This window comes from Diabrotica virgifera, chromosome 4 (genome assembly GCF_917563875.1).
Source record: "Diabrotica virgifera virgifera chromosome 4, PGI_DIABVI_V3a".
Classification (NCBI taxonomy): Eukaryota; Metazoa; Arthropoda; class Insecta; order Coleoptera; family Chrysomelidae; genus Diabrotica; species Diabrotica virgifera.
In genome coordinates this window covers 116,521,615-116,539,807 of record NC_065446.1, presented here as the reverse complement: position 1 = coordinate 116,539,807, position 18,193 = coordinate 116,521,615, and the positions used below count along the sequence as shown (strand labels likewise).

Sequence of the window (18,193 nt, the reverse complement as noted above, 5' to 3'; positions counted from 1 at the left end):
GCCACATGCATTCGTTGTTCCTCTTTCTTCTTCACTGCCCAACATTCAGTTCCGTACATTATAGCTGGTCTTATGGCTGTTTTATAGAATTTTCCCTTCGGCTTCATTGGAATTTTTCTGTCACACAACACACCACTCGCTTCTTTCCACTTCATCCATCCAGCCCTAATTCTACTGCATGCATCTTCATCTATTTCTCCATTACTCTGTAATGCCGATCCCAGGTACTTAAAACTATTGCTTTTTACAATCAGTTCACCATCCAAAGATACCATTTTATTTGTAGTAACTCCATCTTTAAATGAACATTCCAAATACTCTGTTTTTGTCCTACTAAGTTTTAAACCTTTTTCCTCCAGAGCTTGCCTCCACTGTTCCAGTTTTTGTTCTAAGTCTCTTTCAGTATTTCCTACTAACACGACATCATCAGCATACATTAAGCACCATGGAATGTTACCCTGTAGTTTCGCTATTATCTGATCCAAAACTAATGAGAATGAATACGGACTAAGCACAGAGCCTTGGTGCAATCCTACTTTCACATGAAATTTATCAGTCTCTCCCACACCTCTAACACTAGTCGTTACTCCCTCATACATATCCCTCACAATCTTTACATATTCACCAGGGACTCCTTTCTTATTGAGTGCCCACCACAGAATCTCTCGAGGAACTCTATCATATGCTTTCTCAAGATCAATGAATGCCATATGAGCGTTTGTTTGTTTACTCCTGTATTTTTCCATCAACTGCCTTATAATGAAAATTGCATCTGTTGTTGATCTGCCCTGCATAAAGCCAAATTCATTCTCGGATATTTCGGTCTCTTCACGTATCCGTCTATCAATTACTCTTTCCCATATTTTCATGGTGTGGCTAAGCAGTTTTATAGCCCTGTAGTTTGTACATTGTTGTATATATATCCCTTGTTTTTGTAAACAGGTACCAGTATACTGATTCTCCATTCGTCTGGCATTTGTCAGTCGTCTGGCATCTACAGTACCTACTAATAAACTTAAATGAAAATAATTTATTGTCAAAGTATTATATGATCAATATTAATTTCAGGCGAGCTTTTCTCACGACAATGTTATTTTTCGCAAGAGGCATAATAGCTGGCGTTTTTCAAGCTGCGTATGTCTATACACCAGAAGTATACCCTACGTCTTTACGTGCTGTTGGTGTGGGATCTTGTAGCGCGATGGCTAGGTTGGGAGCTATGGTGACACCGTACGTAGCTCAGGTAAGGAAATCATCGTTAGTATTCAATGGTTAAGCCAATTTCAAGTAAGCTGTTCACAATATTAACTATACAGTGATGAGCGCTCTAATAGCCGGCAAAATAACGCAAAAGATGGAAAACAATAAATTGTGAAGTAAAAAGAGATGAAACTAGTAGAGTATAAATTAACATTACACTACATAGTTTCCTACCTTTAGACGTATCGGAGGAGTATGACAACTGTCACTGTGTCAGGAGGATTTTATAAAATTCTTCTGTCACACACGTCTAAAAGTGGGAAACTATGTAATGTAATGTTAATTTATACGTTTATATCGATAATTTACACCTCTACTAGTTTCATCTCCTTTTATTGCATAATGTATTATGTTTTCCATCTTTTGCGTTATTTTGCCGGCTATTAGCGTGCTCATCACTGTATAAAGCGTTCTTTGTTGTATTTAGGTGTTGTTGAAATCATCAATTTCATTTTCAACCACGATATACTCCACGGCAGCCATATTGGCCGCTATAGCTTGTCTTCTACTACCGATCGAAACTAGAGGCAAGGAATTGACGGAAAACGTGCAACAACAAGCGAATTCCGTGTCAAATAATCAGTGATATTAAAAAAGGCTAAATAGCAAGTGTACAACAGATAATTTATTGAAAAATTTTTTGTTGGTAAAAATTACTATCTATATATTCTACTTCATATAAGAATACATAAGAATACAAATGAAAACGCATTCCACTCAAGCTTGAAGCTCAAGGTTCAGGCTTGATAGGCGGGAAAAGGTTCTAGTTAGTAGGTTTGGCTTGCACTGGCGGATCCAGGAGGGGTGTCACGGGGGTCATGACCCCCCCCCCCATAATTGTATACCCACGTATCCTAGGGTTGGTAAGACTAAGTGACCTTGCATCAGAGATAGGTAATTAAATCACCCTCAAGACCCATGACCCCCCCCAAACAAAATTTCTGGATCCGTCACTGTTGGCTTGTGGGGAGCTTGTTTCTTTTTCTTCCGTTTGTTTGGCCTTAGCTACCAGGGCTAACGAATCGGGATCTGTGTAATTTACTGATTCTTCAAGAGCCATTAGGCTCTGAATCTGGGCTTAAGCTCATAGCTTCGGAATCTGCAACAATAATTAAAGGAGAAAAAATAAAAATTAATTGTTTATAAGTTATTTCACATAAGTTCTATTATTAATTGTCCAGTACAAACCTGCTAGTTTGATTGTTATCGTATAACTTGAAATGAAGAACATACTTTTAAATAATATTCAGCAAATTTCTCGTTCTGCACTTGCTATATTAAATAAATCGTTAAGGCAAGCATTTTCAAATAAATATATTTCAGTGGTAATACTATTTTAAAGAATATTGATAAGAATTTCACCTTATGTGGCAAACAGGTAGGTCAAGTGGATAATAGTTTATCTATCAACAGAAAATTAACTGATTTTATTAACCCTAAAGGTGACAGTTTTCCAAAAATCCCCCTCTCCCCCTCCCCCCATGAAACTATTTTCACTGTGCATTAATTTCACTTTTTAGGTCAATATAGTATATAGTATAGTATATTCATTCGTGAAAATACAATTTTCGATTTACGATTCTTGTAATTTTCGAAAGATTTTTGTGATTTTGATATACGATTTTTGTGATTTTCGATATACGATTTTTGTGACTTTCGGTATACGATTTTTGTGATTTTCAATATACGATTTTTGTGATTTTGAATATAAGAGTTTTGTGATTTTCTATTTTCATGTAAAGTGCTTCTGGACATTCTTAATTAATTTAAATTGGTGTTTCTGGACTTCAGCATCACCACTACGATGTTTTGGATTCAACAACTTATTAAGAACGATCAGAGTATCTGAGATCACTATACTACAATCACAATAAAGATGCACTAGAAATAAACAAAACAAGACACGTTGATTGTTACGGGGAGCACTTCCAAATCATGATTTACAAAGTTTATACATTGTAATTGATGATTCGGGTGTGCTCCTCATAACATTCAACGTGTCTTGGTTCTAGTGCATCAACGGTTCTAGTGCATCTTTATTGTGATTTTAGTATAACTGATTCAATCTCCCTAAATTTGTTTACTAATCTCTTTAAAATAAATTATTACAACGTCAGTTGCCAGAGGTTTATCAGTTTCAATGTTTTGCTCAACAATGAAAACGAGATGTTCATTATTGAAGCATTACATTTTTTAATACCTAGAGATGCCAGGTGTCACCCGTCGTTATTTTTTAAGTTGTTAACCAGATAAAGGGTACCAAATAACGTGAATTTTGCAGAATTTTATATGTAGATGCAAGCTGATAGAAAACAATAGGACCCCATACACGAGCGGATAATCCGTACATATCAGATACGTACAGATTTAATGCGAAAAATCTAGTTCGGACGAACCAATTTAAGCTCATTTAAGCACCTATTAAACCTTGTTGAGGGGCATTTCAGAAAACAAAATACAGTAATGCGGGAAGCAATTCCTGTTGACGAACGACTTATAGGGCTTTTCATTCACAGTCATTTGTTTCGAGCCTCTGTCATATGTCGTATAATCCGTGTATATTAATATTATACACAGATTATACAACATATGACAGAAGCTCGAAACAAATGACATTCGATGAAAAGCCCTATTCAGATCGTATGAAAAGTTGAAATGTTTAACTTGGTAATCCCTTTTGTCCACTCTTCCATAGTAACTCGAAACTCATATTCCTCGTATTTGAACGGCTGGCTCGTCTCAAGCCTACTAAAGGCGCATTTAAATCAAAGCGAACACGAACGAAGGAACGAATTCGTAGGTGTTCGCTTGGCTATTCGTTCGCTACAAAGTAGGGCCATTTACATTGAAGCGAACTTTCGCATTCGTTGATGATCGGGAGTGCATATTGCCCGCAGATGTATTTAAGATGGGCCAGTCACACATTGTGTTTAAATTTATTGTCGTGTTTCTTGTTGGGTAAATTTTAATACAATAATAGCTTATAAAATGCAATGTGTGTTCTGTAAGGAAAAAATATGTCATATTCATAATATAAGTACATATAAATTTTGATACGACTTCAATAATTTCATTTTGTCCTGTCTCCATTCTATAATTATTTAATTTAAAAAAATTTGATTTTAATAATTAAAATAAAATAAAAATTAAAACAAAATCAATGGGAAAGTCCCCGTAGCTGGCTGTATACCATAGTTAAAAAACCATACTGAAGTAAAAACTTCTTTTGTATATTGGTATAAAAAGTTTTATTAAAAAACATAAAAGTCCTCCAAAAGGATTTGCAAAACGTTTTCAATCTGAATCAGATCATCCTCAGTGCCTAGAACGAAGTATTTCCACGTTAAAATGAATGCAAAAGGTTTAAAATTGTGACTAGGTTAAAGAAAAATGTGGCAATACTTACGTTCTGCTTCATAAAAGAAACTAGCAACTTATTTAAAAAGGTTACATCGATATAAATGGTTTACATAATAATTAAGTGATATTTGTAGCGACTCCAAGTCGATGTTACAAGATGAAATGTGCTAGGAGTGCTCAAAGGGCAACATGGTTCCCTGCTCGTTAAGAACTCGTGGTTCTTGCCAGTTCAATGGACACAGACCAACTAAAGTGAAGGAGATGACAATCCAATTATCAGACCGAAGTGACATGACAAGACAGGTAGTCAATTTTTGGTTATGAATTTCAAATTATTATTGTTGTTTAAAAAAAAATTTTTTTTTTGGATTATATATTAGTAACTGTATAAAATTGAAATTTAAATTATAATAATTAGATTTTATTGTAAAAGTATATAAGGCAACTCTCTACTCTCTGTTACAGAAAGAACTGTTGTTAGTGTTAGGTAGATAAAATGCAAGTCAGTGACGTCATCGGTGATTAAATTTGAGAAAGAAGGCAAACAGTTTTATTTAGTTTGAAAGAAAAGGAAAATTAGTTCTATGTACGCCACCTATATGATAGGTACCAAGATAAGGTGTATTTAATGTTGTAAAAATAGCTAGGTGATGTTGGTTGCCTATGTATATGTTTGTAATGTTTATTGACAAATTGAAAATATTATAATTTAATTGGTTGTCTGAATTAGAGAACTAAAAACTAGAAAAGATAATGGAGCAAACAGACTGATATGAAAGTAATGTATATCATTGTGAAGCTTCCCACATAGGCGAGAAGATTGTTTAGCAAAATCAAGTTGAGAACGAGTGATGTTGGTTGCCTGATATTCTAGGTTGAAATTAAAATTGTTTAATTAAAATTACTGAAAAAATATTAGTTATTTAATGATAATTACCTAAAAGATTTTGTTTAAAAGAGTGTTTGTTTAAAAAGAAAGGTCTTTGACCAGTGTGTTTTGCCGGTCCTTACATATGGTGCAGAAACACTAACTCTGACAAAAAGAACAATAAATAAAATAAGAGTTACACAACGCGCTATGGAAAGATCAATGTTAGGTATTACCATCAGAGATAAAGTACCAAACCTAGAAATAAGAAGAAGAACAGGAGTCACGGAGGCAGTTGAAAGAATAGCCATGGCTAAATGGGCTTGGGCAGGACATGTTGCCAGACTGACGGATGACAGATGGACCAAAAAGATTCTGGAATGGCGACCAAGGCAGGAGGCATATCGAAGCAGAGGACGACCACCGACTAGATGGACGGATGATATCAAGCGCATCACCACAAATTGGATGCAAGAAGCTCAAGATAGAAATAGGTGGAAATTTTTACGGGAGGCCTACGTTCAGCAGTGGACAAATATAGGCTAGTTGATGATGATGACCTAAAAGATGTTGTCAGAAAATTTTTTATAAAACATTTTTAAATTTTATAATTATGATTTAAAAGAATCCAGTCAAAGATGGAATAACCTGAATGATAATATCAGAAATGCAAAATGAATTATGTGTCAAACAATTGTTATTATTAAACTGAATGGATGAAGTTAATGAGTTATAACATAAGAGGCAACCATAGGAATTAGTTAGGGTGTGAGTGTATATTGGAATGATATTTATATAATACAGGCTGAGAGTTGGGGTTATTGTCAATATGAGGCAAAGATCTTGATGGAATAATTCATTGGATGGGTTAACTGAGAATTTGAAATTTTATAGTCAGTTATGGAAAGCAGGTTGATATATTGTTGAGAGAAAAAAGTAGAGAGTAGTGTTGCTCTACTTTTTTCTCTCAACAATATATCAACCTGCTTTCCATTACTGACTATAAAATTTCAAATTCTCAGTTAACCCATCCAATGAATTATTCCATCAAGATATTTGCCTCATATTGACAATAACCCCAACTCTCAGCCTGTATTATATAAATATCATTCCAATATACACTCACACCCTAACTAATTCCTATGGTTGCCTCTTATGTTATAACTCATTAACTTCATCCATTCAGTTTAATAATAACAATTGTTTGACACATAATTCATTTTGCATTTCTGATATTATCATTCAGGTTATTCCATCTTTGACTGGATTCTTTTAAATCATAATTATAAAATTTAAAAATGTTTTATAAAAAATTTTCTGACAACATCTTTTAGGTAATTATCATTAAATAACTAATATTTTTTCAGTAATTTTAATTAAACAATTTTAATTTCAACCTAGAATATCAGGCAACCAACATCACTCGTTCTCAACTTGATTTTGCTAAACAATCTTCTCGCCTATGTGGGAAGCTTCACAATGATATACATTACTTTCATATCAGTCTGTTTGCTCCATTATCTTTTCTAGTTTTTAGTTCTCTAATTCAGACAACCAATTAAATTATAATATTTTCAATTTGTCAATAAACATTACAAACATATACATAGGCAACCAACATCACCTAGCTATTTTTACAACATTAAATACACCTTATCTTGGTACCTATCATATAGGTGGCGTACATAGAACTAATTTTCCTTTTCTTTCAAACTAAATAAAACTGTTTGCCTTCTTTCTCAAATTTAATCACCGATGACGTCACTGACTTGCATTTTATCTACCTAACACTAACAACAGTTCTTTCTGTAACAGAGAGTAGAGAGTTGCCTTATATACTTTTACAATAAAATCTAATTATTATAATTTAAATTTCAATTTTATACAGTTACTAATATATAATCCAAAAAAAAAAATTTTTTTTAAACAACAATAATAATTTGAAATTCATAACCAAAAATTGACTACCTGTCTTGTCATGTCACTTCGGTCTGATAATTAGATTGTCATCTCCTTCACTTTAGTTGGTCTGTGTCCATTGAACTGGCAAGAACCACGAGTTCTTAACGAGCAGGGAACCATGTTGCCCTTTGAGCACTCCTAGCACATTTCATCTTGTAACATCGACTTGGAGTCGCTACAAATATCACTTAATTATTATGTAAACCATTTATATCGATGTAACCTTTTTAAATAAGTTGCTAGTTTCTTTTATGAAGCAGAACGTAAGTATTGCCACATTTTTCTTTAACCTAGTCACAATTTTAAACCTTTTGCATTCATTTTAACGTGGAAATACTTCGTTCTAGGCACTGAGGATGATCTGATTCAGATTGAAAACGTTTTGCAAATCCTTTTGGAGGACTTTTATGTTTTTTAATAAAACTTTTTATACCAATATACAAAAGAAGTTTTTACTTCAGTATGGTAAAATAAAAATTATTTCCAGACTCAAAAGTAATTTATCCAGGTATTTTTTATTATTTTGTTGACTATTTCACTAGACTGTTTTTAACTGATAAAACGTCATAGCAACGCATCGTTTCCTACTGACAAAACTTCTTAGTGACGTGATTTCTCAGCGACAAAATTATGACAGATCCGTCACGAAAGTGTCTGGTAATAACAAATAAATAAAGCTTATATTTCGTTGATATGGTGCATTAATTGTCTCGTGAAATAGTCTTGTCGAATATCATTCGAGAGAAAATTATTTACCGGCAAAATTTTCTCCTGGTTTCATTCAAGTTCGTTGCCTTTTGGTAATTTTCGCTTATGAAATTTTGACAAAATCACTCGACTGACGTCTCGTGATTTAAGTCAAAATTTAATTCGCGAAAATTGCCAGGCAACAAACTTTCATACCAGTCGAAAATATTGCCGGCAAAATTTTCTCTCTTGTGATATTATATACGACAATTTTGATGATAAGTTTTATTTATTAATATTTTAATTATTTAAGTTTGAGATAAATAAAACGTCCAAAAATGTCTAGCAACTATAAATTCATATTTTTTCTTCTTAAGATGCTGTGCATTTCTGCATAGGCGTCCACCGTACATTGTCTTGTTTATAAAGTATTACTGTTTTTAGCAGCACTGCAAAGCCGTTTCATAGCCGTGGATTCTTGTCCACTTGCGGTGGCGATTACGCAGCCATGACATCTTTTTCCCAGACCCCTCTTACCCTCTATCTTTCCGTCGAGTATCAGTTGCTAAAAAGTGTATCGTTTCCCTCGTAATATGTGCCCAAGTATGCAGTCTTCTTACTTTTAACATAATTAAAAAGTTCCCTATCCTGTAAACCCGCTCTTCTTAGTACTTAATCATATGTGACTCTGTCCGTCCATGATATTCTAAGCATTCGACGTAGGCACCACATTTCAAACACTTCAAATTTGTTAATGGGACTGGCCTTTAACGTCCATGCTTCCATTTCGCACAAGAGCACAGGTCAAACGTAACACTTTTTAGCATATAAATTACTGACAAAATATTTGTATTCATATTTCTAATAATGACAAAAAAAAATTATCTTCTTAAAATAATTTTGAATTCAATTTACATATTTAGGTAGGTACCTGTAATGTGCTTTGAACTAATGAACGCAATCTGTATCAGCAGCCAGGTAGCAGGTATTATACGCTGTTTGAGGGAGCATAGAGAATAATATATTCTTAAAGAACCAGCTTTCTTAAAATTCTTCCTCGAAAATGTTGCTTGCTGATGGTATTATGACTATATTATGTTCAAATAATAAATTGTAAAATTGGTGTATCAAAATAAATTCGATTTTAATTAATTTTAGCAATTAATTGGATTTGCTTACCTCATTAGTCTTTCTGGGTTGAAATTTATCCAATAAAAACATTAGGCTTTTAGTTTTAAAAGCAAACCACTTCGAACCCTCTTTTTGTCTTTCTCGTCTAAATGATGCCAGAAGCTAATTCATTTTTTTAGTTCAGAGACATCACAACCCATTCCTATAAAAATGTTAAAACAAGCATCAGTTTTTCTGTTTATTATTTTATATAGCTTCGATTTCGGGTTTCATGGGCATTCTTCATTTCTATGTAACTCAATTAATTGAAGTATCTTTTCATTGGTCCATTCCATATTGCAAAATTACGTTTTCACGACTACACAATAACAACCCTCTCAAACTAATGTTTGTAAATAAATTAAATCAGTACTTCTAAACGAATTCGTTCGCTACCGTCTATCCACTGTCCACATTGAACAACGATATCCTTTGATGATTCGCCAACTTACCGACATCGGTTGGAACATGTGCGAATGCGAACGAATTCGTTCGGTCGTGCTCGATTCGCTGTACAAATACAATAAAGTTAACGAACGAATTGTTCGTTCGTTCGTGTTCGCTTTGATTTAAATGCGCCTTAAACGGACAAGTCAAAACCTGCAGATTAAATTTGCACGAATTTTGTTAGTGCCGGTTTATGCACTGGGCGCTTGGGGCGGGCGCCCAGAGCCGTTCCTTTTATTAATATAAAAGTAAAGTCCGCTAAATAATCTACCTATTTTCCGAAAGAGAAAAAGACGACAAAATACCTGCGATCTCGAAATGGTCTGATTTGAAGACTGGCGACTTTATAAAAACTGATAACATTTAAACCAAAAAGTGATTCCTTAGAAAATTGTAAAAAAATGTATTAAGATGGAGACAAAGCTTATTATAGAAGATTACTCATTCTATAAGATTATGTCAAAAGTTACAAAAGAATAAACATTTGAAAAGTTTGATGTCGTGTCATCCAGGATGTGAAGGCAAAATTTCCCAATATTTTACCTTTATTGCAAGTTTATTTGACGATACCAACTTATGCGTCAGGCGAGCGGTCTTTTTCGGCTTTAAAAAGAATAAAAAAATATATTTAACGCCAAATTTAGTCGAGAAAATTTAGACGCATATCACTATTGCATTAAAGAAAATGAAGATCTGGAGCAACTGATTTGTGTTAGTTATTATACGGCAGATTGCTAATGCCTACTCAAGAAAAAAAGTGATCTAATTTTTGTCTTATGTATTTTTTAGAATATATTTTTTTGTTTGTCATGTATTCTTTTGTTTTTTTATACATATATCATGTATACATAATTTTTTTTATACAATATCTCTTGAATTTACAATGTATGGAATAAGTAATCAAAGTTGAATAATATTTTGTGGAACATGCTTGCCTTAAAATATAATTGTATTCTTCCATGAGTATTACTTTTGTCTTCCATGTTATTTTTTTATATTCGTTATTTTTCTGTTTTAATATCGATATTTCTGTCTCATTTCTGATATATTTTCAATCATTTGACCTACATTCACTACAATAGGGCTTTTCATGGACTCTCATTTGCTTCAAGCTTCTGTCATATGTTGTATAATCTGTATAAATATATGAATATTATACGCAGATTATACAACATATGACAGAAGCTCGAAACAAACGAGAGTCGATGAAAAGCCCTATATGTGACATATATCCACAATTTTTTCAGTAGTATGATAAAGAATATGGTAGATGTGAATATATGCCTATTATTTGAAAGTGAAAAAAATAAAAAGACTTAACACTACTGCCTCAACTTAAAAACTGCGTTCAATAATTATATGAATTTTTGGTACAGTCTTTTCGTTGGATTCTTGCTCAAGTAAGACATTATTCACCTAAAAAAATTATACAATCGAATAAAGTCTCAAATAAAGACAGCAATATGGCGAAAGATTCATTCTCCCGCTGGATAGGTAGTTATTACCTTCGTGTTAGATTTATTTTTCACTAAAGTTTCTTTCGTCAGATAAATATATTGTTGTATACTTTTGTAATAAAGACAAAAAATATTTTCTAACCTTTAAATTCACATTACATTGTTTGACATTTTAATTGTAACATAGGGCTTTTCATCGATTGTCATTTGCTTCGATCCTCTGTCATATGTTGTATAATCTGGGTATAATATTAATATACACGGATTATACGACATATGACATAAGCTCGAAACAAATGACTGGGAATGAAAAGCCCTATTGACGTATGGCATAATTTGTTTTGATCTAATCATAGATATAATAAAAATAGATTAGGTAAGGTATGGGCCGCTCTGTGCATCGAGTTGTAACGGCGATATTAAGGACATCATTGGTCAATATTCACTTTGAGTGGTCTAGCCATCTTTGTCTGTCACATGCACGGGTTCGCTTGGTAAAAAGAGATAGATAAACCAGCGATCGACTGCCCGCGCGTTACCCTATTTTGCTCAGTATGCCTTGTCTATCCTTAATATGCCTATGGATCTAATTCGTATAAATATGATTGATGTTTGTGCAAAAATTCAGCGGACTAACTGACTGTATCATAATATATTGTGCCTTCCAACACGATTCTCGTGTATTTCTGTAATTGTTGAACTGTTACTTATGCGATATTAATGCTTAAACCAAAGGTACTTAATTTATTAATTCATTATTGTAATATTTGTAATTTATTAATAATTATTTATATATAATTTATTGTCGGCCTAAAATTTTTATAGAAATGTATCTAGTTCAGAGGGTAGTTTGTTAAATATGTCTTTATCTTGATAATAGAATTATAATTAGAATTAGCGGTTTTATAACAATGCTTTGGTTCTATTCGGTCATCGAGTTATTTTAACTCAATGTATTCGGTCCACCTATTAGGTATGCTACCACTATTACACCATTATTTTATTTAAGACTGCTCGAAGACCACGAACTACGAACCGATTTTTTTAACGGACTCTCAGTATTGCTTAACATATAACGTCAATAACTTTCTGATAATATACCTGATTGATGGAACATTTCGACGAATTAACATTCATTTCCCCAGCCACGATGGACACGTTCAGTACCTATAATATATTTCACGATCTTGCAACTCCTTTGGATTACGGATGAAAGCTTTGACTCAAACTGTCCGCGGTGGTTAACAAGTTGATAGCACATAGCACATTCTCCCAATATTTGAAGGACTGTCAAAGACAAGCAAAAATACGATTTCAACTGATAATGTATTTTACGTTCAATTTAGAGAAATATACAATTTAATAGTACAAAATTATAAGAAAATTACAAATTCTATTGTTTTTAAATTGTGGAGTGGTGGTATTTATTGATAAAATAATAACACTCAAAATGTTTCTTAATAAGAAAATGAAAACATATTACCTCACAGTCTAATCAAGAATTATATCCATACTCATAATCACAGCAGTATTCAATGCTTCTTGCTCTGATTCTGGCTACATCACTGTTGTAACTCTTACGTCCGATATACACTGCGCGTCACAGAAAACGGGCACCCCAAAAAATGGGTCATTTTTGATGTCTTGTATCTCGTAAACTTGTTCGATTTAAGTCATTTTTTTAATATGTCATAGCCTTATTCTTTAACAATATCACTGTAATAATATTGTTGCTAAACAGGTAAATTTTCATTGTATACCGCAGAGGTGCTCAAAGAGTCGATCGCGATCGACCTGTCGATCGCCAAAGTTTTTGAAGTCGATCGCGGAGCTGCAAGCAGTTCAAAGCGAGTTTGAAAGACGCTTCGCTGATTACAAAAAGTGACAGATATTGCAACCTTCTTGTCTAATCCATTTTCTTGTGAATACGTGGAACAATTTGTCATTGAAAAATCCATTACTTTCAATACGGAGATCATTTCCGTCCAAAATGAGGTACTGAAAATAATTTCGGATATACACCTTAAGTTCAGAGCGACCGATACATTTTGATCTTTCATATTGTCTGACAAATATCCATCTTTGAGGCAAGTATCTTTGCAGCTCACAGCATTCTTTGCATCAACGTACTTGTATGAGTCTCCATTTTCTCAAATGTAGGTAGTGAAATTAATGTATCATAATCGGCTAACTGACGAACATCTCTCATCATTCATCATGCTTGCGTTTGGCCCTTGTTAATTACGTACTATCATATAAAAAACTTCTGGACGATATACTGTGCCATGCATCAACATTCAAATAAAATTAAGATGAAAAACATGACTTTAATTACAACTCTCTGTAGTTACAAGTTTTTATCAAAGAGAAGTGCAATTAAGTTTTTTCTTTTCAAAATTGTTTTTTTTTTTTTTTACTAGCAGTCGATCGCTGGATGCTTGCAGTTTATGTGGTAGATCGCACGCAGTATAAGTCTGAGCAACACTGGTATACCGGGTGTACGAATCAAACTGTTTTTTTCTCAAATTTCACAACACCCTGTGGAATATTCTAGCATTTATAAAATACTAAAATTAAAACCCAACTATAGTCTCAGGTTTTCTTAACATTCTGTTCTTTTATTCATTCGCTTATGTTGGATAATAAAAAAGTTACGTACTGTAACAACTAGCCATGTTCTTCATCAGTATAGGGTGTTTCTAAATAAGTACGACAAATTTTAAGGGGTCATTGTGCACTAAAATATAATGACACTTTGCTTTATATTCGTATGTCCAGAAATGCTTCGTTTCCGAGATACGCATGATGAATTTTTTCTTACAAACTGACGGTTTATTTATTACTTTAAAACTGGTTGAGATATGCAAATGAAATTTGGTGGGTTTTAAGACGTAGTTATTGCACATTGTTTGACATACAATTAAGAATTTTATATTCACCATTGGCGTGCATACGGGTAATATGATCGGTCATATTACCCGTATGCGCGCTAATGGTGAATATAAAATTATTAGTTGCAGGTCAAAAAATGCGCAATAACTATAGGATCTTAAAACCTACCAAATTTCATTTGCATGTCTCAACCTGTTTTAGGGCAATATATAAATCATCAGTTTGTAAGAAAAAATTCAACATCCCGTATCTCGGAAACTAAGCATTGGCGGACATATGTTTATAAAGCAAACGGTCATTATTTTTTCATGCAGAATTACCCCTTAAAGTTTACCGCACTTATTTAGAAACATCCTATATTGATGAAGAACATGGTTAGTTGATAAAGTACCTAACTTTTGTATTATCCAACATAAGCGAATGAATCAAAAAACAGAATGTAAAAAAATCTGAGGTTATAGTTGGGTTTTAATTTCAGTATTTTATAAATGCTTGAATATTCCACAGGCTGTTGCGAACTTTGAGAAAAACACAGTTTGATTTGTACACCCGGTATACAACGAAAATTTACCTGTTTAGCAACAATATTACTACAGCGATATTGCTAAAGAATAAGCCTATAACATATTAAAAAAGTTACTGAAATCGGCCAACAGGTTTAGGAGACGCGAGACATCAAAAATGGCCCATTTTTTTGGGGTGCCCGTTTTCTGTGAGGCGCAGTGTAGTTATTGTAGGTAGTAAGTTTTGTATATTCCCCAAATATTTTCAATAGGGTGGGGGCAGTTTTAACGCATTATGTCCAAAACTATGTATAATCTTGTCTACTATAAAAATTTTTGGTTTTTCAGTCCTTTTGGCTAACTGTAGTAATACCGGCTTGAAAAAATCCTGAGGAAATGAAATATTTTCATTCATTAACCATCCTTTTATTTTATGTACTGCCCAGGAATTTGTTGGTTGCTTACTTAAAATTTCCGAATGGTATGAGGCATTATCCAAAACTATAACAGATGGTTGATGGTATACTTGGAAGCAGTTTTTCTTTAAGTAAACGTGTTCTTTTTTAAAATTCTAGAAAACTCTTTAAAATTGTAGAACAATGTTGCCTGTAAACGTCTACATATGACATCTGTTTTAGGTTTCCACTTTTTTTGGTTTCATATCTTCCTGTTCCAATCACCTCTCACATATTATGCAACAACAATTACACAATCAATCCAGTTAAGCTTTTTTTTTCGACGTGTTCTATTTCTCACAAGTTGCATAGTGAATATAGATTTCATTTTTGTACATATTCTCATATTGCATCTTCACATTCCATTCTCACAAATTGCTTAATCAATTTAATCGTTACTTTTGTTGGTGGTTAAAACCTGAGAAAGCATCTGTCATATGTCATGTGATATGCTGTACGTGTCGCGAGATTTCAGTTTCTCCAGGACTTGTGTTATGGAAGAATTTGGACCAATCACGGGTTACAGATTTTCGATTTGACACTTGACAGTTCGATCAACTTTTGAAAATATATCCATTTACCACAATAAAAACAAATTTGTTTTTAATACTGTGTGTTTACCTCTTTAATTTTGTTATTTTAGGTGAATTGGATTTATAGAAGTATAATATTGGATTTACATTTATCAAAATGTAGTGAACTGGAAAAATGAATTCAAATTCAGAAGATGTAAGTGTAATGATATGTAGATAATTAATATTAATGATAATAATTTTAATTCTATGAAGATGTAAAATAAATACACCTTAAATATAAATACAAGTGTTTTAATTTATTACCAAAACAAATTTTAAATAGTAATAGTAAATTTAAATAGTACACTTTTGTTAGTCCAAACCCCCAAAAATAGAAAAGTTACAATCAAAGAAATAAAATGATTGGGGTTTTTTAATTTCCTAATATGTAGGTATGTATTTTACCTTTCATTATAAGACTTTTTCTATGCTTGGAGTCACACAAAATAATAAGATAAATACTTGTGGATTTTCTATAATTTTTTTATAGAAAAACAGCCAATATCATCTTGTTCTTATGGTATTCCCTACAGTACATAGTACATCTATACTTATACAATACTTTTGCTTATATACCAATGCTTATATAAATAAAATATATAAAACTATAATGTAACCAAAAGTGCGTTTATACTTTTAAATACATATACCATATATACCTATACAATTTTATTTTAAGTATAATCATACACATTACCCATTAAACTGTTAAACATACACACAGTTAAAAAATGGACAGGAAAAAACCTACAATGAAATAAACACATAAGTAGGTATCATTCTAAAATTCTTTACCCAAATCCAAATTATTTATTAAGCTAGATTTATAGTTTGACGGACTGTAGACATAGACACTCTGAAAAAAGATCAACATATAAGTTTGGGGGAGCTATACTATAATAATATATATTATATCATATCGCTCACTACAACGATTCCTAACTAGGAACCTAATTAGTTTAGAAACTAATGGTTCCATGTGTGCAGGTTCACTCATCACTATAGTATCATATTGCTCACTACAGCGATTCCTAACTAGGAACGAATGGTTACATGTGTGCAGGCTCATTTATTTACTATAGTGAGCGATGTGATATATTATATGTAGTATAGCTCCCCGTGCGTGACAAGCTGTATAATCAAGAGTACACAAACTTCTATGTTGATCTTTTTCCAGTGCGTCTTCCTCTACAATCCTTCAAACTATAAATCCAGCTTAATAAATAATTTGAATTTGGGTAAAGAATTTAGAATGGTACTAATGTGTTTATTTCATTTTAGACTTTTTCTGGCTATTTTTTAAATGTGTGTATGTTTAATGGGTAATGTGTGTGATTATATATCGTCGCTGATTTGCAAAAAGAGGCCAAGTAACATTTTTATATTTTTACTAAGTGGAACTTTAGCTCCCTTTTACACAACCAGTTTAAAACAAAATGTTACTTGGTACCAAAAATTATGAGGCTATCTCAACAACAATAAGTAATACACTTGGCCCCTTTTTACAGAATAGGTAGAACCTTCGTACCTACTTATACAATACTTTTGCTTATATAAATAAAATATATAAAACTATAATGTAACCAAAAGTGCGTTTATACTTTTAAATACATACCTATACAATTTTACTTTAAGTATATAATCATACACATTACCCATTAAACTGTTGAAATGTGCACACAGTTAAAAAATGGACAGGAGAAAACCTAAAATGAAATAAACACAATATAAGTATCATTCTAAAATTCTTTACCAAAATCCAAATTATTTATAGTTGGATTTATAGTTGGATAGCTGGATTTATAGTTTGACGGACTGTAGACATAGACACTGAAAAAAGATCAACATATAAGTTTGTGTACTCTTGTTTATAAAGCTTACCACGCATGGGGAGCTATACTATAATATATTATATCATATCGCTCACTATAACGATTCCTAACTAGGAACCTAATTAGTTAGGAACTAATGGTCCCATGCGTGCAGATTCACTCATCATTACTATAGTATCATATCGCTCACTACAGCGATTCCTAACTAGGAACAAATGGTTAGGTGCGTGCAGCCTCACTCATTTACTATAGTGAGCGATATGATATAGTATAGCTCCCCGTACGTGACAAGCTTTATAATCAAGAGTACACAAACTTCTATGTTGATCTTTTTCCAGTACGTCTTCCTTTACAGTCCGTCAAACTATAAATCCAGCTTAATAATTAATTTGGATTTGGGTAAAGAATTTACTTAATGTGTTTATTTCATTTTAGGCTTTTTCTGGTTATTTTTTAAATGTTTGTACGTTTAATGGGTAATGTGTGTGATTATATATTATTTAAAATAAAATTGTATATGCATTATGTATTTAAAAGTATCAAGGCACTTTTGATTACATTATAGTTTTATATATTTTAATTATATAAGCAAAAGTATTGTATAAGTTATAAGTAGATGTACTATGTACTGTAGTGAATACCATAAGAACAAGATGACATTGGTTGTTTTTGTATAAAGAAATTATAGAACATTCAAAAATATTTACCTTATTATTTTATGTGAC

The 18,193-nt window shown here is 32.5% G+C and overlaps 1 protein-coding gene across 2 annotated transcripts in view; it reads left to right on the top strand.

Annotated features, from left to right (window-relative positions):
- Positions 1–17,080, top strand: part of LOC114335181 (synaptic vesicle 2-related protein) — a 54,895-nt gene extending 37,815 nt beyond the window's left edge. The window contains exons 10-11 of one of the 2 annotated variants that reach the window (XM_028285364.2): positions 1,069–1,243; positions 15,705–17,080. In XM_028285364.2, the coding sequence (XP_028141165.1) occupies positions 1,069–1,243; positions 15,705–15,773 (244 nt within the window). In that variant the 3' untranslated portion in view covers positions 15,774–17,080. Of the gene's footprint in view, positions 1–1,068; positions 1,244–1,687; positions 4,612–15,704 lie in introns of those variants that run through there. The other variant, XM_028285363.2, reaches the window with a different exon arrangement.
- Positions 17,081–18,193: the final 1,113 nt, after the last annotated feature.